The 24,421-nt window shown below is 42.1% G+C and overlaps 1 protein-coding gene across 2 annotated transcripts in view; it reads right to left on the bottom strand.

The window, feature by feature from the left end:
* rad50 (RAD50 homolog, double strand break repair protein) overlaps window positions 1-24,421 on the bottom strand; it is a 171,722-nt gene that overhangs the window by 102,672 nt on the left and 44,629 nt on the right. For both annotated transcript variants that reach the window (XM_059990483.1, XM_059990484.1), the window contains 5 exons: window positions 17,207-17,335; window positions 9,486-9,651; window positions 8,265-8,458; window positions 5,840-6,046; window positions 1,649-1,831 (listed from right to left, as the gene is read on the bottom strand). In XM_059990483.1, coding sequence (XP_059846466.1) covers window positions 1,649-1,831; window positions 5,840-6,046; window positions 8,265-8,458; window positions 9,486-9,651; window positions 17,207-17,335 — 879 coding nt within the window. The remainder of the gene's footprint in view (window positions 1-1,648; window positions 1,832-5,839; window positions 6,047-8,264; window positions 8,459-9,485; window positions 9,652-17,206; window positions 17,336-24,421) is intronic.

Genomic DNA, 24,421 nt, shown 5'->3' with positions numbered 1-24,421 from the left:
CACGTGACCAAGTGGGTTTCCTCTGGGTGCTCCAGTTTCGTCCCATGATCCAAAGATGCACCGCGATTGGGTGGTTATCTGGTCATTGTAAGCTGCCCCGTGAGGCTAGGGTTCAATCAGGGGTTGCTGGGCAGCACAGATCAAAGGGCCAGAATGGCCCACTCCATGCTGTATCTCAATTAATCAATCAATCAATAAATGAAAGCCCTGTCTGTATACCATTGCTTGGCAGAGGGTAACTTCCTGCCTAATATTAATGGAATGGACAGATTTATACAAAGAGCATTGGGGCTGCTGATAATGACAGTATCTGAAGTGGCCTTCAGATGTTATTTCCTGGAAACAGAAGAAAATGTTGTTGATTGCCTAGTGAGTGTCAGTTAATAGAGATTGGGAGGAGTGTTTGGGAATTGTTCAGGGGTGAAAATAGGATCAGTGAACATCTCTTCCAGTCAAAATGGTGACAGCGAACAACAAATTCTCGGGTGACATCTTCCAGAGGGCAAATTTATCCAATTATTTCACTTTTTCTACACCTGCTTGTTTGTTTTGTCTCCTTTGTCTCACGGAAACCACTCATTGAAGCCTGTGATGTGCAGTTTGGAACCGTGTCCCGAGAGCAGCCGTGTGGAGATCATGGAGACAGTTGGGGTGAAAAGTCTGAGAACACAGCTGGCTCGCAGAAAAGACCAGAGACAAGGTACGGGGTCATGAACGACTCCATCTCAAGGAGGGGTGAGGAAGAATGAAACATCGAGGTGAATGTGGATAGGATCAGCAATGGCTCCCGACAGAGACAGTCTGCAGGCAGGTCGGCTGATTTGGACCCAGGTCGGCGGTCACTCTTTGCAGAAGGTCTGAGTTTGTGTGGTTGCTCTTCTCATATACAGGTGAAGAGACATTTCCCATATCCTGAGATTTATGTGGTTATTGGGCTGGACTTTGTATTCGTTTCCTTCAGTTTTTCGGTGCTTTTTTCCTTGTGGACAGTTGGTGGGAGGGTAATCTGTTAATTTTTGTCTGTTTGGAGGGGGTTAGGTTTTAAGTGTTACAGTCGCTGTTCTTTTCTGTGAGTGAGGGGATCAGGCATTGTTATGCGTAGGGGGTCGGTGACTGTTATTGTGACTGTTTTTTTGCAGCGGGGGGGATTTTGTGGTCTTCAATTTTGTTTTGTTTCTTTTCCATGAAGATTGGGGGGGGCGGGGTTAGTTAATGTCTTTTCTTTTATCAGTACTCATGGTCTTTCTGTGCTGAATGACTATCTGGAGCAGACAAATATCAGAGTTGAATTGGATATACATACTTTGACAGTAAAGTGAACCAAGGTCATCAAAGTTCAATATAAATTTGTTAGCAAGATACGTAAATACTACCCTGAGATACACGGTTTAGCAGGCACTTACAGGAAGAAATACAATAAAATTTACAAAAAACTATACATAAACAAAGACTGACAACCAATAGATACTCCTAACAAAAAACAACTGAGAACATGAGTTCTCAGCCGACTTCTCAGTGTGAGATTAGCCCACTAAGTCCACATAAAGTAGGATAGGCCTGTTGTGGACTAAAAGACCACTTCTGTTTCGTTAGCTTCTAAGAAATTAACCGCTAGATACAACAATGACAGTGGTAAGCAGATATCTACCTTATCTTTTTGCAGCACTTCCATCTGAGTTCGAGTGGACGTATGCATGCTTATTGTCTCCATTTCCTGATCTAGTTTCCGCAAGGACTTGTCTAGATCTTCTTTCTCTCTCCGCAAGTTTGTCACTTCCATATTCAATGCTTCCACGTTACTGCTTTTTACTGAACGTTCGAGGTCATGCTCCTAAACAGGTGAGTATCCCCAAGGAGAAACAGTTAATTGAAAAGCACCAGAAACCAAAAGAGAACCAGTAGCTTCAACACTTACACATCACTTTTCAGCAACTGAATCAGGAGCATTCTAACCATCAGGTGAAACACGAGCAAGTAAGATGTCAAATTCCAAATGAAGAATATTGTAAACACTTGAAATACGAAATAAAAATGGGAAATGCTAGAAATACTCGGAAGAGCAAATTGGAAATAGACCATGTTTTAGTCTGCAAAGAAAGAGTGAAGTGAGGAAGGAGCCAAAGGGAAGCTCTGTGTCAGTCTGGGGACCAGGAGAGATTGAATGATAAAAGGGATGATGACTCCAGATAATAACCTGGTCCTGTTCTGGAGAACAGTTAATGACTTCAAACATTATTTCTTCTATTACGTGCACACTGCTCAACCTGCTGAGTTTTTTTTGTAGTTTTTGTCGGCTAAGGTTGAGATATACACTCATTAACCAGTGTCCATTGACTGGGTTTCACCATTCCACCTCCAGTCCTTCCCACTTTTCCTGAACCATCAGGTACACTGATTTGTGCACAGCACGTCCACCACTTAGGCAAATGCAAAATGAAGCTGAATCTGAGGACATCACTCCCCTGAGATACTGTTTACTGCTGCTTGGCCTATAGTAGAAATCATCTTCTAGCCTAATATAATTGAAGTAGATAGATCACAGCATTGGGGATCACAACATTTAAGCCGGTCTCCAAATGCAATCATGAACTGGAGAAAAAAAAAAAGTTAAATATATACTAATTATAGAGCAAAATGCTAAACATTTGGACACAACCACATTGTTAAGAACAGAACAACCTGCGGTACATTGCTTCAGGAAGGCTAACACTGCCTAGCACTCTGACCATTCATTGTCTACTTTCCAGGAAAAAATCCAGGAGCTGGAAAGTTTAGACATTCAGACTTAAAATCAGCTTCTTCCTCACTGCTATCAGTCTTCAAAATGAATCAGCTTTCGCACAACCCCTTGCCCATGGTGGTACCACGTTCTTGTTCCCTTAATTCTATCTCTCTCTGCTATTCTGTTGTAGTTCAGCATTTATTTTTGCATTACCTCAGTTCACACTCAATCTTTGCAACATTCAGATGTTTTGCACTTCTTGTTATATATATTGCTGTATTTATTAGTACCAACTATACTGTTTATTCTATATGCAAACAAGAAATTTCATTGTACCTTATTGTATATGGCTATAAACTAATCTGAATCTGGAAAATGGTAGAGTTGGAATCGAATTACAGCCCTCCATTGGTGGGGTTTGATTGTAAATGCTGCATCCTATCTGTCTTTGTGATACGCAAGCCAGGGCCATATGATATGGAGAGCAAGCTGTTGCCCATGTAGCAGGCTCCCCCACTCCATGTAGCTGATACATCCAAAGGAACAGCAGAGGCCGATACAGTTTGGCACCGGTGGCATTGTAGGAGTTGCCGGTCAGCGTTGAACTCTACCTAGGACTGCCTTACAGACTCCAGCTCGGTACGTTTCCTTGGGGTTTTGTCCCGAGGCCTTACCCACGAGTGGGTACAGCTGCAAGGCAGCAGAGGTTTGAGATCAGAGTTTTCCTTCTCAAAGCTGAGCTGCTAAACACAGCTGATGAGCCTCATCTGCCCAAAATGACTGATTTTAAGGCGCCAGTAACTTGCTTTTGCCCCTTTTCCTGTCAGCAGAAATTGCTCCACCTCACTCTGCAGCTCAGCCACACGTGAAGACCAGGAGTTGGACTGAGTTGTCAGATGCTAACTGAGGCAAATGCCATTGGGAGCTTATCCCCACTTCCACCCCCAGCTATAACAACCTTAAGGTATATGGAACAGAAAACAGTAAAGCACAGTATGGATCCTTCGGGTTACTGAGTTGTGCCAACCTTTAAGCCTACTCCTGGAGCAGTCTAATTCAAGTTTTAGGAACAGATTCTTCTCCTCTGCCATCAGATTTCTAAATGGACCATGAATCCATAGACACTACTTCACTTTTTGCTCTTTTTTTGTACATATTTATTTTGATACATTTCTTATAGTAGCTTACAGCAATTTTGTATTGGCTGTCACAAAAAAAAACTTACATGACATGTGAGTAATGGTATGGATCTCTATTGTGGACTGAGAGTGGGAAGGGGGCAGGGAGCAGGGTAGACAAAGGAGATGCGGTAGATGTGGTGTACTTGGATTTTCAGAAGGTCTCTGACAAGGTGCCACACATGAGGCTGCTCAGCAAGATAAGAGCCCATGGAATTACAGGGAAGTTATTTGCATGGGTGGAGCATTGGCTGATCAGCAGAAAACAGAGATTGGAAATAAAGGGATCCTATTCTGGCTGGCTGCCGGATACACAGGGGTCGGTGTTGGGACCTCTGCTTTTTACTATGTTATGTCAATAATTTAGACTATGGAATTAATGGATTTGTGGCTAAATTTGCCAATGATACAAAGATAGGTGGAGGAGCAGAAGGAAATGGAGAGGCTGCAGAAAGACTTCAGATAGTTTAGGGGAATGGGCAAAGAAGTGGCAAATGAAATACAATGTTGGAAAGTGTATGGTCATGCACTTTGGTGATAGAAATAAACGGGCACACTCTTATTTAGATGGGAAGAGAATTCAAAATGCAGAGATGCAAAGGGACTTGGGAGTCCTTGTGCAGGATATCCTAAGGGTTAACCTCCAGGTTGAGTCGGTGGTGAAGAAGGCGAATGCAATGTTGGCATTCATTTCTAGAGGTATAGAGTATGAGACCAGGGATGTGATGTTGAGGCTCTATAAGGCACTCATGAGACCATACTTGGAGTATTGTGTACAGTTTTGGGATCCTCGTTTTAGAAAGGATATACTGACATTGGAGAGGGTTCAGAGAAGATTCACCAGAATGATTCCAGGAATGAAAGGGTCACCGTATGAGGAATGTCTGGCAGCTCTTGGGCTGCATTCCCTGGAGTTCAAGAGAATGAGGGGGGGATCTCATAGAAACATTCTGAACGTTAAGAGGCCCGAACAGATTAGATATAGCAAAGTAATTTCCCATGGTAGGGGAGTCTAGGACAAGAGGGCATGACTTCAGAATTGAAGGGCGTCCATTTAGAATAGAGATGGAAAGAAATTACTTCAGATTTACCACCCTCTGACTGTGGAATTTGTTGCCATGAGTGGCTGTGGAGGCCAAGTCACTGGGTGAATTTAAGGCAGAGATAGATAGGTTCTTGATTAGCGAGGGCATCAAAGGGTATGGAGAGAAGGCAAGGGAGTGGGGATGACTGGAAAAATTGGATCAGCCCAAGGTTGAATGGTGGAGCAGACTTGATGGGCCGAATGGCCTACTTCTGCTCCTATGGTCTTATGGGAGAGGGGAATCATGGTTGGGAAAAGGTGAAGGGAGAGGGGAGAATGCAGGAAGCACCCGAGTGACATTCTGTGATGATCATTAACCTGATGGATGGGAACGAAATGATACTGCCTGGTGTCTCAGGGCTTGGCTGGGTGTATCTGCATTCACACCCTCCCCCCCCCCCCCCCACACAATTCCTGGCACTCCTCTGCCATCTGTGTTCCGCTCCTCTCGTGCGCTCCATCATCGCCATTCACAGCATCCATTGCACCCACCAGATTTACAAACTCGCTCTCTGCTCCACACTGACAAATACAGTACTGTGCAAAAGCCTTAGGCACCCTAGCTACATATTGAATACAAGACTCTGCATAGTGCTGAACACACCATCAGTGATAATAAACCACATTCTGATTCCATATTCAGAATAATTTGGATATTCCTTTCAATCATCTCCATCCCAAAACAGGTACCTCTCCTTAGGTTTCAATGCATGATTACCAACACAGCATTTAATTTCTTTCACCTCAGGCGCATTGAAAATAAAAGATTGATAGCGCACTAATGCAATGTCCTGACTGAGATTAAATGCACTTTTGTAAGATAATGATCAAAGGGTAATCCCAATACTGCCTTACCGTTTTACTCAGTTCCTGGTCGAGTTCCTGCAGTCTGTCAGACGAGCCCTCCAGCTGCTGTAGGTCCTTTTTAATACTCATCAGCTCAGTTTCCCTCTTCCGTTGAATGTCCAGCTTCAGCTCAATCGTCCGCTCTAATCCTGTCTTCTTATCTCTGAACTCATCAATCTGCTTTTGTTTTGCTGTTTCTTTATTACTGTATTCATTCTGTTGAGAGGAATTATTAATCTCCGTATGATAACTGCTAGTAACATTTCTTTTTAAAAACAGGAAGAGATTGTGTGGATAGTCCGAGGCTTTTTCCCCAGGGCTGAAATGGTTGCCACAAGAGGGCACAGGTTTAAGGTGCTTGGGAGCAGGTACAGAGGAGATGTCAGGGTTAAGTTTTTTTTAAAACGCAGAGAGTGGTGGGTGTGTGGAATGGGCTGCTGATGACGGTGGTAGAGGCAGATACAGGGTCTTCCAAGAGACTTCTGGATAGGTACATGGAGCTTAGAAAAATAGAGGACATTTCTAAGGTAGGGACATGTTCAGCACAACTTTGTGGGGCAAAGATTGTGCTGTAGGTTTTCTATGTTTCCAGATACCTCGCAGAATAGGCTCTTCTGGCCCTTCAAGCTGTGACACCCCAGCAACCCATAAAAACCCCAATTTAATCCTAATCCAATCAATTTACAATGATCAATTAACCTCCCCAATATGTCTTTGCAACTCATCAATCTGCTTTTGTTTTGCTGTTTCTTTATTACTGTATTCATTCTGTTGAGAGGAATTATTAATCCTAGCTCTAATCACTCCTCAACTTGATCGTCAGAACACCGTTAGCCAAAATTAAACCTGCTCACGAATACCAGCGATTCTGCGGATACTGGAAATTCAGAGCAACACACACAAAAGGAACTCGGGTCAGGCAGCATCACATTCGGGCCAAAATGTTTACTCCTTATTTCTGACTGACCTGCTGAGTTCCTCCAGAATTTTGTGTAAATAGCTCCACCACAAACAGTATTCTAGCTATTTATATATGCTTTTTCTCATTCTAAAGCTAACCTCATTTTATCATCTGGCTCAATAACAGCCGACACTGTCATCGCAGGTTAGCAACCTCATAACATCTCCAGTTATTTTACAGCTGAAGAAACGCTTGGGAAACAATGGCATTGGTGAAGTTACACTCAGAAAGCTCCTCTGAGTCAGCATTGTGAGAATGGGTAGCTCAATTGTTATAGTGATACTAATGGAGGGCAAAGTAATGGTAGCAACACCTAACAAGAGAAAATTACAAGTGTATTGGTTGCAGTGACTACAACAGAAAACTGGAATTACCTGAAACCTATGGAACATATGCCCTTCAACCCACAATGTTAAGCTGAACTTTTAACCTACTCTAATTTCAATCCCTCCCACATCACCCTCGATTTTTCTATCATCCATGTGCCTATCAAAGAGTCTCTTAAACGTCCCTCACTTATCTACCTCTACCACCACCCCTGACAGCGCGTTCCAAGCGCCCATCACTGTGTAAGGGAACTTGCTTCTAATATCTCCAAACACCTTAAAATTATGTCTCCCCGTATTAGCTATTTCAGTCACGGGAAAAAGTCTGTGGATATCCCCTCGATCTATGCCACGTCAAAGTTTAAAAGTAAATGTATTATCAAAGTATGTATAAAAATTTACAACCTTGAGATTCCTCTCATCATCATCTTGTACACCCCTATCAAAAGCACTCCCATCTCCATTCACTTCAAAGAGAAAAGCCCCAACTCGTTCAACCTTTCCTCATAAGTAATCCTCTCTAACCCAGGCAGCATCCTGGTAAATCTGTTCAGCACCCACTCTATAGGTTCCACCTCCTCCCATAAGTCAACCAGAACTGAACACAGTATTCCAAATGTGGTCTAACTAGGGTTTTATAGAGCTGCAAATTAACTCGTGGTTCTTCAACTCAGTCTCCTGACGAATGAAGGCCAACACAACAAAGACCTTCTTAAACCACCCTATCAATTTGCACGGCAACTTTGAGGGATCCATGGATGGGAATCACAAAATCCCTCCGTTCCTCCACATCGCTAAGAACCTTGCTATTAAACCTGTATTCTGCATTCAGATTTGATCTTCAAAAGTGAATCACTTTAAACTTTTTGAGGTTGAACTCCATAAGCCCCACACCTGTTCAAAGCTTCATTTCTCTTTTATTCAAAGGTATCGGCAGATGGAAATGAGCCCATAGCGAGTGACTACAAGGAAATACAGTCAATACCTCTGGTAAAATTGGGACCTAATCCTGTATTGTAGAGATGACCAAACATGATGAGAGTGGACCAAGTTCTTGTATCAGCCAGTTAGAGTACAATAGAACAGACTCAAAGTGGGGAGCATGGGAAAATAATACCAGTTCATCCAATAAAAAGCATAGCCTCACCAGCAGCTGAGTGGCTGTTTCCTTCTCTCTCTCCAACCTAGCATCCAGCTGTCGACGGAAACTTTCAAACTGTCGATCACTAAAGGGTGCTCTTTCATAGCCATCCAATTTGAGCTGCGTGGCCAGGGAGTGGACCAGCGAGTCTCGCCTCTTGATGTTTTCCTGCTGACGATCTGCTTCAAGCTGAAGTCGTCCTGAACGGGCATGGGAACAGGGTGGTGGGGTGGAGGGTGGATAATTTATCAGTTCATGAGAATATAAGTAACTTACACCATCAATATTATACTGTCCTGTCTCTTACGTTGATTCAGAATCCAAATAAATCTATATGTGCTCAAGTCAAATTTTCCCATTTGGACAGATCTGTTACGAAACTTAACATGATAACTTGACATGATATTCAGTGGATAACCTTTGGTGAGACAGGACTATTCACATCCAATAAAGTCATAAACTGCACTTGAATTGAAGTAGACACCTACCAGAGTTCTTGGAAATCTTCAGCCTTCAATCTCAAGATCCATTCTAAAGAAGCTCAAAGCCAAAATAATGCACCTGGGTACTCATCACCATGACACATTAAATATCCTTTTTTTAAAAAAACAGTGAACAGCAAACCACAGCACATGAAAAGATCAGTGAGTCAGCTAATCAAATATCATGTAATATGTGGGGCAGTTGCAATTTTGCTAGGTGATAGGTGGAAGCAGATGAGGAGGAGGATGTTGGGTTGCTGGAACCTATTTGAGAGCAGGGGTGAAGGGTAGGATAGTATGGGTTTGTGTGTGCATGTGTGTGTAGAGCACTTGGGGGGGGCGGGGGGAAAGGGTTGTGGTTACAACCAAAACTCTTTTTTTGAGAATATCATTTATCACAAAACAACAATCAGATTTGATCCCTCAAGACCAGTTTGTCTCCTTTGTCCCAACCTAACCATCCATGTCCAAAGGTTAAGCATGAGTGTACATTACATTTTCCTGACCTTGTCTACAAATCTCTGTTGAGGTGACAACCAATTCATTACAGAGCATTTCATTCCTCCCAAAGTTTCAAGCAGTGATTCATCAGAGTGTGCGATAAAAGGAATTTTATCTTTAATGGATGGAACAAAATCAACTTACTTGATGAACAGTAAAACTGGTTTCGGGTAGAGACCCTAACACACTGTCACTGTACAGAAAATGAAGAGTTCCATTCACAAATCCCATTGGTAGGTCATACCTTGCTCAATCAACATTTCCGATTTCTGTCTGTTGAGTTTCTGACACCGGTTGTTGATACGTTCAAGCTCACGCTGACGATCATTTAACTGCTTCTCCTTCTCACTCACTGTTCTCTGGTGATTGTAATATCTGTCTCGAAGTTGCTGATCCGTCCCTTGGAAAACCTTAAAGCAGAATAAATTAACCATGGATCATCCTTAGAAGGTTCGTCAACTAATTGGTATCGACGACTTGAAACTTTGGTGTAACCACTACAGAATGTGTTCTTTTATAAATATTTCACCTATAAACTAGTGCAATATGTTTGGACACTGAAGTAATGCCACAATGAGTTCCTATTGACTTATTTCATGAGATTTATAACTCATGAAATATGGTATGATCTCAAAACAAGCTAAAGCACAGAAATGAACATGATTGTAGTCTATGACTGATCGACCGTCGTATCCAACCATGTCAGTCAGTAAAACCTGCGTAAGAGTTTTTAAAGTGGTGAGGGGGGAGGGAATAAATTACTGCACAGCGGCAATTCCGCTACCTTGACCTCGGAAGTCTGGGTCCAATAGTAGAGGCAGTCATCACAACAGGGGTCTTCCTTGGTTGCAGTGGATGGCCATGGCACCTTCTGTGCCTTGTCATGCCCTTCGCTCTCCACTATAAAGGGGAATAAACAGTCGACATTTTGGGCCAAGGACATATATCAGGACTCGTGCCTCTGAAATACTCAAGGACATGCATTTACAGTGAGAAGGTGGAGGAAAGCAACAGATATTAAAAGGAGGAGTGCAGATGACAAATGGAGCAGAACAGCAGAAAACCACAAAACGTTTGCAGATGTACGGTGGAGAGCATTCTGACTGGCTGTATCACTGCCTGGAATGGAGGTCCCAACACCCAGCATAGCTCAGAGGGTTGCAGACTCTACAGCTCCAGGCTGGGCACAACCCTCCCACCACTGAGGGCATCTTCAAAAGGAGATGACTCCAGAGGCAACATTGATCATTCAGGTACGTTGCCACCCGTAACATGCCCTCGTCCTGTTACTATCATCGGGGAGGAGATACAGGAGTCGGAAGACCCACACTCAGCACCTCAGAAAAAGATTCTTCCTCTCTGCCATCAATTTCTGATTGGACCATGAACACTACCTCACTATTCATTTTCTGCACTACTTATTTATTTGTAATTTATAGTAACTTTTTTAGGTGACGGGGTAGAGACATGTTTCTACCAAAGTAAGGTGCTCCTTCCTTCCACTAGTCTGAAGAAGAGTGCAAGGGGATCTCATTGAAACCTACTGAATGTTGAAAGGACTAGATTATGTGGATGTGGAGAGGGTATTTCCTCAATGCTGGGGTATCCAGAAGTAGAGGACACAGCCTCAAAATTGAGGGACAACCTTTTAGAACAGAGGTAAAGAGGAATATTTTTACTAGAGAATAGGGAAGCTGTGTAATGTTCCGCCATAGACTGTGGTGAAGCCCAAACCCGTGGGTATATTTAAGGCGGAAGTTGATAGTTTCCTGATTGATCCGGGCATCAAAGGATATGGCCAAAAGGCAGGTGTGTGGGGTTGAGTGGGATGCAGGATCAGCCAAGTTGGAATGGCAGAGCAGACTTGATGGGCTGAATGGCCTAATTCTGCTCCCATGTCTTATGGTCTTACCTGTATCAGCTGCAAAAATGGGCTGAAAAAAAATGTCAGGTGGAATTTAATATAGATAGGTGTGAGGTTGTACACTTCGGCAGGATCAACCAAGGTAGGTCTTACGTAGTAACACACACAAAATGCTGGAGGAACTTAGCAGGCCAGGCAGCATCCACAGAAAAAAAAATACTGTAGACGTTTCGAGCCAAAACCCTTTGGCAGGGCTGGTGAAAAAATGCTGAGAAGTTTTAAAAGGTGGGGGGAGGGGAGAGAGAAACACCAGGTGAAACTGGGAGGGGGAGGGATGAAGTAAAGAGCTGGGAAGTTGACAGGTGAAACAGACAGAAGGCCATGGCAGAAAGAAACAGTGGGGAGAAGCACCAGAGGGAGGTGATGGGCAGGCAAGGAGATGAGATGAGAGGGGGAAAAAGCGAAGAGAAATGGAGAAGGCGGGTTGTTGGGGGTCATTACCAGAAGATTCAGTAATTGATGTTCATGCCATCAGGTTGGAGGCTACCCAAATGAAATATAAGGTGTTGTTCCTCCAACCTAGGTGTGGAGGAGGCCATGGATAGACATATTGGAACGGGATTGGGAAGTGGAATTAAAATGGGTGGCCACTGGGAGATCCCTCTTGATCTGGCGGACGGAGCATAGATGCTTGGCGAAGCGGTGTCCCAATGTACATCCAGTCTTACTGACGTACAGGAAGCCACACCTGGAGCACTGAACACAATAAATGACCCCAACAGACTCACAGGTAAAGAGAATGGGCACCCAGAATGAGAGGGGGGTGAGAAGGGATAGAAAGGAAAAAAAAAAGTAAAAAAAAAGGTGAACATAGGATAAGAGGGGAGTGGTTACCCAGAGTTAGAAAAATCAATATTTATGCCGTTGGGTTGGAGGCTATTCAGACAGAATACAAAGTGTTTCCCTTCCAACTTGAGTTTTGCCTCATTGTGGCAGTAGAGAAGGCCATGAGTACAAAAGACAGTGAGGGAATGGGGAGTCAAACTGAAATCAGAGGAAATCCTGACTTTTGCAGTAGGCAGAGCAAAGGTGCTCGACAAAGTGGAACACAATCTGCGTGGGACCCACTAATGAAGGAAAAGACCATCCAGGGAGCACCAGATACAATAAATGATCCTGAGAGACTGTGGCAAAATCATGGCCAACTGGACTACAACCTCAGTCTGCCAGCACTCTTTATTCTATGCCTCTTTCCTATCCTATGAGCATAACCTTATTTATTTCTTCTTTGTACCTACCTAGCTTCTCCCAAAGTTAATGCTCAATTCAGCATAGTATGAACAAGTGAAAAATTAGTTCTAGTTTCCCTTGTTACTGTTTTTTTTGCCCACTAAAGGCATACTGGAGGAAGAGATCAAACTGAGAAAGTATATGGGTTTGTACAAAGGTACCTTCCCCACTCTGTTCCCACCAAAAAATGACTATCCAAGAAACAGCAGACATGCAAATCCTCAAAATAAAACAAACAAGCTTCTAACCAAAATACTCAAAGCTGTCACTGCATTTCAGAAATGAGCCCACCTAATCCTTTGATCATTGATAGCAATCTGTTCTTATATAACTTAAAGCAGCAGTTCTAACTTCAACCACAAAGCTTTCACCAAGACAGTTACTCTAAAAGTGCCCTGTGTTTCCATCTAAATGAATAACACCTCCTTTTAGGGCTCAAGCTACTGATTAATGGCATAGTTAATTAATTTTACATATTCACACTAGAGATATGGATCAAATCAAATTAATCATTTGTCACGCAATAGCACCTCATTGAGAAAATAAAATGCAAACACTGCAAAGAATATAACTAAACCTCATCTATACATACATAAATAGTCTTCAAACATAATTCTGAAACCAGTGAAAATTATTTTAAGCAAAACCGTGAAGTGATTCTCAAGCTTTTGCAGAGCTGGGAAAATGTCAGAATTGACAGGGCCTTCAGACATTGAAAGGCCCAGATAGAGGGGACATGGAGAAAATGTTTCCTATAGTGGAGAAATCGAGGACCAGAGAGCACAGCTTCAGAACACAAGAACAACACTTTAGAACAAAGATGAGGAGAAATGTCTTTGGCTAGAGGGTGGTGAATCTATGGAACTCATCGCCACAGACAGCTGTGAAAGCCAAGTCTTTGGGGATATTTGGAGTGGAGGTTGATAGGTTCTTGATTCGCAAGGGCAACAAAGATTATGGGGAGACAGGAGGAGAATGGGATTGAGAGGGATAATAAGTCAGCCATGTTGGAAGGGCAGAGCAGTCCTGATGGGTGAATGGCCTAATTCTGCTCTTATATACGTCTTATGGAAACACTCAGCTAGTCAAGTGACATCTGTTGAAAGAGACAATGAGTAAACATCTAAGGTCGGTGATCCTTCATTAGGACTGACAAAGGATCTGTAACCTGAAACATTAAATCTGCTTCTCTTTCCACAAAAGTTACATGCATTGAGGCTCAGCAAGCCGAGATAAGCAGTAAATGAGTCATCACAATTGCAACACATTGTTTTTTGATTACCCTTAAAAAGGAGTTTTGGTTACCCGTCACCAAGTCACAGGCCCTTAAAGTAATGGGGCCAATCCTTAAATTGCCTGCAGAGATAAAAAAATTTTATTATAAAAGCCTAAAGGCTAACAATCTAAAATGAAAAACAGAAAAAGTAAGAAATGTCTGCAGAACAGAAACTCGGTTAATGTTTCATTAGCACAGAGATGAGGAGGGATTTCTTTAGCCAGGGAATGGTGAATATGTGGCGGTCAAGTCACTGGGTATCTTTAAAGTGGAGGGTGACAGGTCATTGATTAGTAAGGATGTCAATGGTTACAGGGAGAAACAGGAGACTGGGAATGAGAAGGATAATAAATCAGCCATGATGGAATGGCAGAGTAGGCTAAATGGCCTAAATCTGCTTGCATATCTTATCGTCTCAAGCTCATGACCTATCATCAAAACAATTTGGAGGTAGAGTCATAGAGAAGTACAGCACAGAAACAGGCCCTCTGTCTCATCTAGTCCAGGCCAAAACTATTTAAACAGCCTACTCCTATTGACCTGCACTGGGACCATAGCCCTCCATACTCCTACCATCCAAGTACCTATTCAAACTACTCTTAAACATTGAAATCAAGCTTGCAAGCACCACTTGTGCTGGCAGCTCATTCTACACTCTCACGATCCTCTGAGTGAAGAAGTTTACCCTCATGCTCCCCTTATACTTTTCACCTCTCACCCTTAACCCATGACCTCCAGTTGTAGCCCCACCTAACCTCAGTGAAAAAAGCCTGCTTGCACTAACCCTATCTATACAATTACGTATACCTAATATTGTATAGGTAGAACGGTTTTAAGATGCACAGAGGGGGAGGAGTAAGAGAACAGAAGGAAGTCTCTTACAAAATAGACAGAAGGAGAGCCTGAATGACAAAAGATGGAGTGACATGATGAAAGGATAGAGAAAAGACAGGTGAAGAACAGGTGATCTGTCTGCAGGAGATGCAAATGGGTGACCATGACCCATTCGCTAGTTACCAAAGAAAACTGGTGGGAATGTTGAAAGAACATATACTTTATCATCTGATATTTTTGGAATACCCATTCAAAGATAACAAAGACACGTGTAAGAGTTGTTGCAGATGCCCTGTGTCTGGAGTAATGTGGGACAATGCTGTGGTGTTGGAATTTGAAGAAAGTGAGTGCAAGGGTAGATATACAGCTGAAGTTCACTGTCAAATTTCACAAACACATTACAAATTATAGCCTAGTTTCAGCTACTCTGTAAAGATGGACTCAATGTCTAGTTGTAAGAGAATGGTCTGCCCAATACCCAGAAGGAAATTTCTGCCCATTTACTGCCTGTTCATCAGATAGGCAGTTTGATGTGGTTGAGAGAGAGAATAAAGTATCAGTTCAAAGTAAATTTATTATCAAAGTACGTATAGGTCACCATATACCACCTTGATATTACATAGAAATACTGACAAAAAACCAATGACGAAAAGAAGACAAACTGTGCAAATTCAAAGAAAAACAAATAATTAATAGATAGATAATAAATAAATAACAGTGAGAACCCAAGTTGTAGAGTCCTTGAAAGTAAATTTGTAAATTGTGGCATCAATTCAGAGTTGAGATGAATGACGTTACCATGTTGGCTGAGGAGCCTGATGATTGTAGGGTAATAACTTAGTGCTATGGGACCCAAGGCTCCTGCACCTCCTTCCCAATGGCAGCAACAAGAAGAAAGCATTGTCTGGATGGTGAGTGTCCTAGATTAGTGGTCACCGACCTTTTGAAGCCAAGATTCACTACCTCAGCCTTAGTGAAAGGGAAGATCGACTCCAGATCGATTAGTTACACACATGCGCACCGGGGCAGAAAAGACCAGAAGTAAAACCCCGCAACCCAGAAGTAGAAATAATGTATGAACACCAAGGCTTACCATCCTTTTTTTGCACAGCAGACCAGTTTACTATTGACAATATTCTTGTGGAGCGGCTGACGGGGGGGGGGGGTTAAACAGGACCGGAATACAATACTTGAAGCAAGTTCCTTATGCCCAGTCTATTCTGCAATTTAGTTTACGTGGCTCGCAGCACTTAGCTGCCGTCCCGCTTGCTCACGTTTTTAAACGCTGGAAAAAAAACTCAGCGGGTTTGTATTTAAATGCAGGGTGCTTGGACTCAAGGGTACCGAAGCAGTTTTGAGGGTTTCATTGCCTTATTGGACAACCTCCCGGCCCAAACTCTAGCCTCCCGCCCGCCCGCTGCCAGACGCCTTGGCTAGGTGCATCTGTTCCTGTACCGGGGACGTGGCAGTCACAGTCTGGAGAGAGCGACTGAACAAGCGAGGAGTGCGGCAGGGCGCCCGCACACCCCACCTTGTAGGATCTATCGGCCAACAAAAGTTTGTTTCAGTAGATCACAGCGCAGTAGCTGTTCTGTTACTTACAGAACCCTGAGCCCGAGTTAGGTCTGCAAATACTTTCGCACTGGGTTCCCCACGAACATTCGGTGTGCTAAACAGGTTTAGAGGCGGCGCCCATCTGTCCGCGCTTCAGGCCAATAGCAACGGCACTTCTCGCCGGCTGCACAAAGCGGCCAGTTACCCGAGGCCAGCCAGTGATCCCTGACTCACTTGGGTAATGACCTCGCGTGCGTTCGAGTTCAACAGTGGGCATGACAGGGTGGGCATGGAAAAGTGCAGCTGACTTGTATTGGTTCCTTGCGGCCCGGTGGTTGGGGACCAGCGCATGACAGGGGAGCTACACACATGCTCACTGGGCAGAAAGAACGGAACTAAAACCCCACAACCCGGAAACAATCTCTCAATAGTATTTGTGCATTTATTTTTCATTTTTTTCGGGATCTACTGGGAAAGTCTCAAAGATCGACGGGTTGGCGACCACCATCCTAGATGATGGATGCTACTTTCAAGAACGAAAACAGATGCTATTGGAGACTGTATACAAAATGAAGGATCCTCATGTAAACTGATGTTATGCTTTTAGTCAACTTTCCTAAGGGGAGGCATCAGCTGAGAAATTAGAGGAGGCAAGGACTGAGGCCTCGTGAATTCCAGATGGAATGGTGCAAGTTGCCAAATGACAACAGATGATTCACAACAGAGACAGAAGAGTGTGCAGATGCAGGAATCTGGAGTAACAATCTGCCAGAGGAACTCAGCAAGTAAATGATTTATTGATAGATGAAGTCTTTTTGATCTTCTAAAAAAATAATAATACATACTATTTAAACATTTTATCACATTGAAAATCTGGTACTATTATAAAAGCTTAAAGCTATAAAAACTTACAAACTAGCATTGATTTTACCTGCAAAATTATTAAACAATAGAAAATGAATTCTGCAAAGCCAGGGCAAAAATCACTGCAATCAAAGTTCAAAGTACATTTATTATCAAAGTACATATATATCTCCATATACAGCTCTGAGAAGATGAAGCAGCCAAAGAAACTACTGAATTTAAAGATACCTATATCTCATCTATAATGAAATTATCTACACTAGCCTAATGACAAAAAACAAACCTGTTCCATTTTCTCCTCCAGATCTCGATTATCCTCTTCCATTTGCCTTTTCCGGCTCTCAAGAGCTTTGATGTCAACGTCGAGCGTCATCACCTTAGTCAAGTTCTTGTTAATTTCTGACAAGCGTTCCTGTAAAGACAAACAGTTTGAAGCATGACAGAGCAGCCAAAGTCGCGAACTCGTTTAATAAGAACATTTAAAACATGGTATTTCACACTTTAAGCCCTATAACCAACAGAATCAGTTACCGAGACATAAAAAGTAGGAATCCTCTGACATGCAGGCAGTAATAATGCAACTCTAAGACTAAAGTAATAATTGCAAAGATAAAGAAAGCACTTTTACATGTTATATTTGATATTCACACCGCACTTATAGCCCTGTGGCAGCACAGTATTGCAGTGGTTGACACAACACTTTACAGTAGAGGTGACCCGGGTTCAAATCCTGAGGCTTTGTACATTCTCCCCATGACCATGAGGGTTTTCTCCGGATGCTCTGGTTTCTTCTCACAGTCCAAAGACATACCAGTTGGTAAATTAATTGGTTAATTTAAACTGTCTCATGATTGGGCTGTGGTTAAATTGGGGGCGGGTGACATTGGGCAGTGTGTCTGGAAAGGCTTACACGCCATTGTATCCCAATCAATCGATCAATAAAATCATTATTCCTTGCAAACTTGAAATCAGCTGATCACACAAATTTGAAATAAAATCCTACCAATAATAATGAGCATACACACTCAGTTGTCACTTTGAGGTACACCTGCTCGTTAATGCAAATATCTAATCAGCCAATCATGTGGCAGCAGCTTATTGCATAAAAGCATGTAAACATGGTCAAGAGGTTCAGTTGTTCTTTTCAATCTTTTTATTATTGTTATTAATATCAACAAAATAAAATTGATAGATAATGGGATTACAAACAATTTCAACAGAACATGAAAGAATACATAAACAATGATTACAGTATAAATGAGTATTCCCAAATCATGGATGATACAATATACAAATAAACAAGGCAAACCTAGGTATATCATAATATATATTTTAAAAAAACAGAAAAAAGAAAAAGAAAAAAAATTATGCAAAAAAACTAATCTAATAACTAATAAGGAAAAAAAAAGAAAAAAGAGAAAAAGAAAAAATGGAAAAAAGGGCTGTTTATAATATCTCACAAAGATACAAAATCATCAGTGTCGTCAACTCCGATCCTCTCAACATATGTAAAATCAAAACTGAAAAACAAATAGGCTTGAAACAGGGTCATACTACATCATATGAAAATATTGAATAAATGGTCTCCATATCTTTTCAAATTTAATAGAAGTATCAAATACAACACTTCTAATTTTTTCTAAATTTAGACATAACATAGTTTGAGAAAACCAATGAAATACGGTAGGAGGATTAATTTCTTCCCAATTCAACAAAATAGATCTTTTAGCCATTAAGGTAAGAAATACAATCATTCCACAAGAGGAAGAGGATAAATGGAGTGAGTCCATCATTGGTAAACCAAAAATTGCAGTAATAGGATGAGGTTGTAAATCAATGTTCAATACCGTAGAAATAATATCAAAAATGTCTTTCCAATATTTTTTCAAAAGTGGACACGACCAGAACATATGAGTTAAAGACTCTATCTCAGAATGACATCTGTCACAAATAGGATTTATATAGGAATGAAAACAAGCCAATTTATCCTTGGACATATGAGCCCTGTGCACAACTTTAAACTGTATTAATGAATGTTTAGCACATATAGATGATGTATTAACTAATTGAAGAATTTTATCCCAATTCTCAATAGGGATAGTAAGGTTAAGTTCTCTTTCCCAATCATTTTTAGTCTTATAAAAGGGCTCGGAACGTATCTTCATAATTATATTGTAAAGTTTTGATATTAGCCCTTTCTGAGAAGGAATTTGTTCAAACAAATTCTCCAAAATACCAGAAGACACAAAATTTGGAAAAGTAGGAAGTACAGTATTTAAGAAATTCCTAATCTGTAAATATCTAAAAAAATGAAATCTAGGCAGATTATATTTATTAGATAATTGCTCAAAAGACATAAAACAATTATCCAAAAATAAATCCGAAAATCATAGTAATCCTTTAGTCTTCCAAGCTGAATAAGCTTGGTCTATAGTAGAAGGATAAAAAAAGCAATTGGATACAATAGGAATATTTAAAACAAACTGAGTCAACCCAAAAAATTTCCGAAATTGAAAGCATATACGTAAAGTATGTTTAACTATCGGGTTGTCAATTCGTTTCGGCAATTTAGAAAGAGCAAAGGGAAGAGAAGTCCCTAAAATAGAACCCAATGAAAATCCTTGTACAGATTTAATTTCCAGGTTCACCCAATGAGGGCTAAAAGATAAATCCCAATCCTTTAACCAACATATCAAATATCAGATATTAACTGCCCAATAATAAAATCTAAAATTAGGCAATGCCAATCCACCTTCCTTCCTTGCCTTCTGTAAATATATTTTACCTAACCTAGGATTTTTATTCTGCCATATATATGAGGAAATTTTTGAATCAACATTAGCAAAAAAAGATTTCGGAATAAAAATTGGTACCGCTTGAAATATATATATAAAAACTTGGGTAAAATAACCATCTTAATAGCATTAATAAGGGGTTCAGTTGTTGTTCAGACCAAATAGCAGAAGGGTGAAGAAATGTGATCTATGTGACTATGATTGTGTAATGTTAGACACAAGAGGTACGGCAGTTGCTGGAAGCCTAGACCAATACACACAATGTGCTGGAGGAGCTCAGCAGGTCAGGCAGCATCTATGGATGGGAATAAACAGTTGACATTTCAGAAAGGAAGGGGGAAGGAGTTAGATTAAGGTTGGGGGAGGGGAGGAAAGAGCATAAGGGGGTGGGTGATAGGTGAAACTGGGAGACAGGGAGGCAGTGAAGTAACGAGTTGGGAAGTTGATTAGTGAAAGAGATGAAGCACTGGAGAAGAGGGAATCTGATAGGAGAGAAGACCACGGAATAAAGAGGAGGAAGATAATAAGCAGGTAAGATGATGTGAGAGGGAAACAATGATTGTTGGTGTCAGACAGGGTGGCTTCAGTATCTCAGAAACTGATGACCTCCAGGGGTTTTTATAGACAACAATCTCAGAGTTTACAGAGAATGATGTGAGAAACAAGACATTCAGTGAGTAGCAGTTCTGTTGGTAAAAACTGCCTCATTAATGAGAGAAGTCAGAGAATGGCCAGAGTGGTTCAAGTGGGCAGGAAGGCAACAGTATCTCAAATAACTACACGTTACAACAGTGGCGTGCAAAGAGCATCTCTGAATGCACAACACGCTGAACCTTGAAATGGATGGGCCATGTGGCAGAAGATCAAATCGGCTCCTTTACTATGTACTAGTAGTTGTAAAAAGACATTAATCTAAGACACTTGAAAACCTATACCGATATACTCTGGAGAGCATTCTGACAGGCTGCATCACTGCCTGGTATGGGGTTAGGGAGAGGCTACTGCACGGGGTTGAAAGGACCAAAGAAAGTTGTAAAATTAGTCAGCTTCATCTTGGGTACTAGCCTCTGTAATATCCAAGACATCTTCAAGGAGTGGGGCCTCATAAAGACTGCATTCATTATTAAAGACCCCATCACTCAGGTCATTGTAACCATCAGGAAGGAGGAACAGATGCCTGAAAGCACACTCTTATTGATTCAGGAACAGCTCCTTTCCCTCTGCCATACGATTTCAAAATGGGCATTGAACCCATGAACACAACCTTAATTTTATTATTTCTGCGTTTTTGCACTTTTTTAAAAACTTAACTAGTTAATATACATACAGTCGGCCCTCCTTATCCACGAGGGATTGGTTCCGGGACCCCTCGCGGATACCAAAAAACGCAGACGCTCAAGTCCCTTTTTTTAACCTGGTTCAGTGCGGTGGACTTTAGGACCCAGCAGGACCCCTGACATTATTTAACCTGTCTCAGAGTGGTGGTCTTTAGGACCCAGCAGAGCTCTGAATCCGCAGTGTTTCTGTTCACGAAAATAATCACGATCACGATTGAAAATAAAGTGGAAATAATAAAGCGGTGAAATGCCATCAGTCATTGGAAAAGCGTTAGGCTACAGTCAGTCAACGATTGGAACAATTTTAAAGGATAAAGTGAGAAAGGCCCTGCCCCGATGAAAACTACAATTATTACTAAGCAATGCAGTGGTTTAATTATTGAAATACTTAGTTTCTTAAGTGTTTTATATGCATAGAATGGTAAAATATATACTATTTTCTAAGACAAACATTTGACTAACTGATGCTAAATAATACTGTTCCCACTGAGTAAGAGAACTTCTGATTTTTTTTTACCCTGATCCACGATAACCTACACACATCCTCCTGTATAGTTTAAATACTTGTAATACCTAATACAATGTAAATGCTATGTAAATAGTTGTTACATTGCATTGTTCAGGGAATAATGACAAGAAAAAAAGTCTGTATATAGAACATAGAATAGTACAGCACAGTACAGGCCCTTCAGCCCACAGTGTTGTGCCGACCCTTAAACCCTGCCTCCCATATATCCCCCCACCTTAAATTCCTTCATATACCTGTCTAGTAGTCTCTTAAATTTCACTAGTGTATCTGCCTCCACCACTGACTCAGGCAGTGCATTCCAAGCACCAACCATCCTGAGTAAAAAACCTTCCTCTGATATCCCCCTTGAACTTCCCTCCCCTTACCTTAAAGCCATGTCCTCTTGTACTGAGCAGTGGTGCCCTAGGGAAGAGGCACTGGCTGTCCACTCTATCTATTCCCCTTAACATCTTGTATACCTCTATCATGTCTCCTGTCACCCTCCTTCTCTCCAGAGAGTAAAGCCCTAGCTCATTAATCTCTGATCATAATCCATACTCTCTAAACACTTGAACAACGAATGCTGGAAGAGCACTTCCAGGTTTCCGCGTTTCGCGGTTGGTTGAATTCACGCATGTGGAACTCATGGATAAGGAGGGCCGACTGTGTGTGTGTGTGTGTGTGTGTGTGTGTGTGTGTGCGTGCACACACATACACACACACTTACTGTAATTTATTTACTTATTATTTTTCTGTATTATCATACATTGAACTGCTGCTGCTAAAGTAACAAATTTCATGTCATATGCCAGTGACATTAAAATTGATTCTTATTCAGTAACAAGCTTCGGGATGCGACAGAAAGGCTGCAAAGTGAACACAGCTCCTTTGTCCTGTTCCACCATGGTTCTGTTAAAGACTTTTTTGCAAAAGTGACATTTGTCATACCTCCAGCACTTTAAGTATTCATTACTGAAATGTCTGAGGGCAAAACCTCAGAATTAAGGATGCCCCTTTAGAACAGAGATGAGGAGGAATTCCTTTAACTAGAGGGCGATGACTCTGCTGAACTCATAGCCAGAGAGTGCTGTGCGGGCCAAGTCACTGGGTATATTTGAAGCAAAAGTTCATTGGTTCTCGATTAGCAGGGGAAATCAAAGGTTACGGAGAGAAAGCAGGAGAATGGAGATGACAGGTATCAGCCACGATGGGGTAGACTCAATGGGCTGAATGGCCTACTTCTGCTCCTGTGTCTTATGGTCTCATATTTTCAGGTAGGGAAACCTGTTTAGTTTGAATCGTAACTTAAAGTCAATTTAAATGTGCTATAAATTCTCAAAGGGTCTATACGTGCACTTCAAAGTTCGTGTACCTTTGAAGAAGAAAAGTATGGTATAAACACAAGAGATTCTGCAAGAGATGCTGGAAATCCAGAGTAACACACAAAATGCTGGAGGAACTCAGCAGGGCAGGCAACATTTATGGCAAAGAGTAAACAACTGACGTTTCAGGCCAAGACTTTTCATCAGGACTGGAAAGAAAGATAAGAAATCAGAGTAAGGAGGGGGGAAGGGGAGGAAGTTCAAGTAGTTCAAGGTGATACCTGAAACTGGGAGATGGGGAGGGAGTGAAGTACAGAGGGGGAATCTGATCAGAGAGGGGAGAAGACCATGGAAGAAAGGGAAGGAGGAGGAGAACTAGAGGAGGTGATGGGTAGGTAAGGAGGTAAAATGAGAGAGGGAAACAGGAATGGGGAATGGTGAAGGAGAGGTGGGGAGGGCAATTAACAAAAGTTCAAGAAATCAATGTTCATGCCATCAGGTTGGAGGCTATCCATACAGAATATAAGGTGTTGCTCCTCCAACCTGAGAGTGGCCTCTTCATGGCAGAAGAGGGGGTTATAGATTGACATGTTGGAATGGGAAAGGGAAGTAGAACTGAAATGAGCGGCCGCAGGGAGATCCTGCTTTTCCTAGCAGACTGAGTGTAGGTGCTCAATGAAGCACTCCCAATCTATATCGGGTCTCACCGATATACAGGAGGCCACACCAGGAGCAGTGGAGGCAGTAGATAACCCCAACAGACTCACAGGTGAAGAGTCACCTCACATGGAAAGACCATTTGGGGCCTTGAATGGTAGTGAGGAAGGAGGTGTAGGGGCAGGAGTAGCACTTGTACCGCTTGCAAGTGAGTACCAGGAGGAAGATCCTAGGGCAGGATGAGTGGACAAGGCTGTTCCTCAGGAAGCAATCCCTGTGGTTAGCAGAAAGTGGTGGGGGGTGTGGGGGGAATAGAAAGATGTGCTTGGTGGTGGGATCCCACTGGAGACGGCAAGGTTATGGAGAAATATGTGCTGGATATGGAGGCTAGTGGGGTGGTAGGTGAGGATAAGAGGAACCCTATCCCTGGCGGGAGGATGCTGTGAAGGCAGATGTGCGCAAAATGGAAGAGATGAAGGTGGAGGGATCACTGATAGTGGAGGGGGGCAAGCCCTTTTCTTTGAAGGAGAAGGGCATCTCATTAATTCTGGAATGAAAAGCCTCATCCTGAGAGCAGATGTGGCAGCGTAGGATGGACTCAGAGAAGGGGATGGCATTTTTACAAGTGACAGAATGGGAAGAGGTATAGTCTAGGTAGCTGTGAGAATCAGTGGGTTTATAAAAGATACAAGTAGATAGACTGTCTCCAGAGATAGAGACAAAGAGATCAAGAAAGGGCAGGGACACAGCTGAAAATGGTGCCAGAGGGCAACTTCTCCTAACCCATCAGTGAAACAGTTAAATTGTTCTTCTTCTACTGTCTCTATTTTCCCTCTCAGGGTGGCTGGGATCCTGTCAGCTTCTATGATCTACAGTGGC

Source organism: Hypanus sabinus, chromosome 15 (genome assembly GCF_030144855.1).
Source record: "Hypanus sabinus isolate sHypSab1 chromosome 15, sHypSab1.hap1, whole genome shotgun sequence".
In the NCBI taxonomy this organism is placed as follows: Eukaryota; Metazoa; Chordata; class Chondrichthyes; order Myliobatiformes; family Dasyatidae; genus Hypanus; species Hypanus sabinus.
This window is presented reverse-complemented; position numbering and strand designations above follow the sequence as displayed.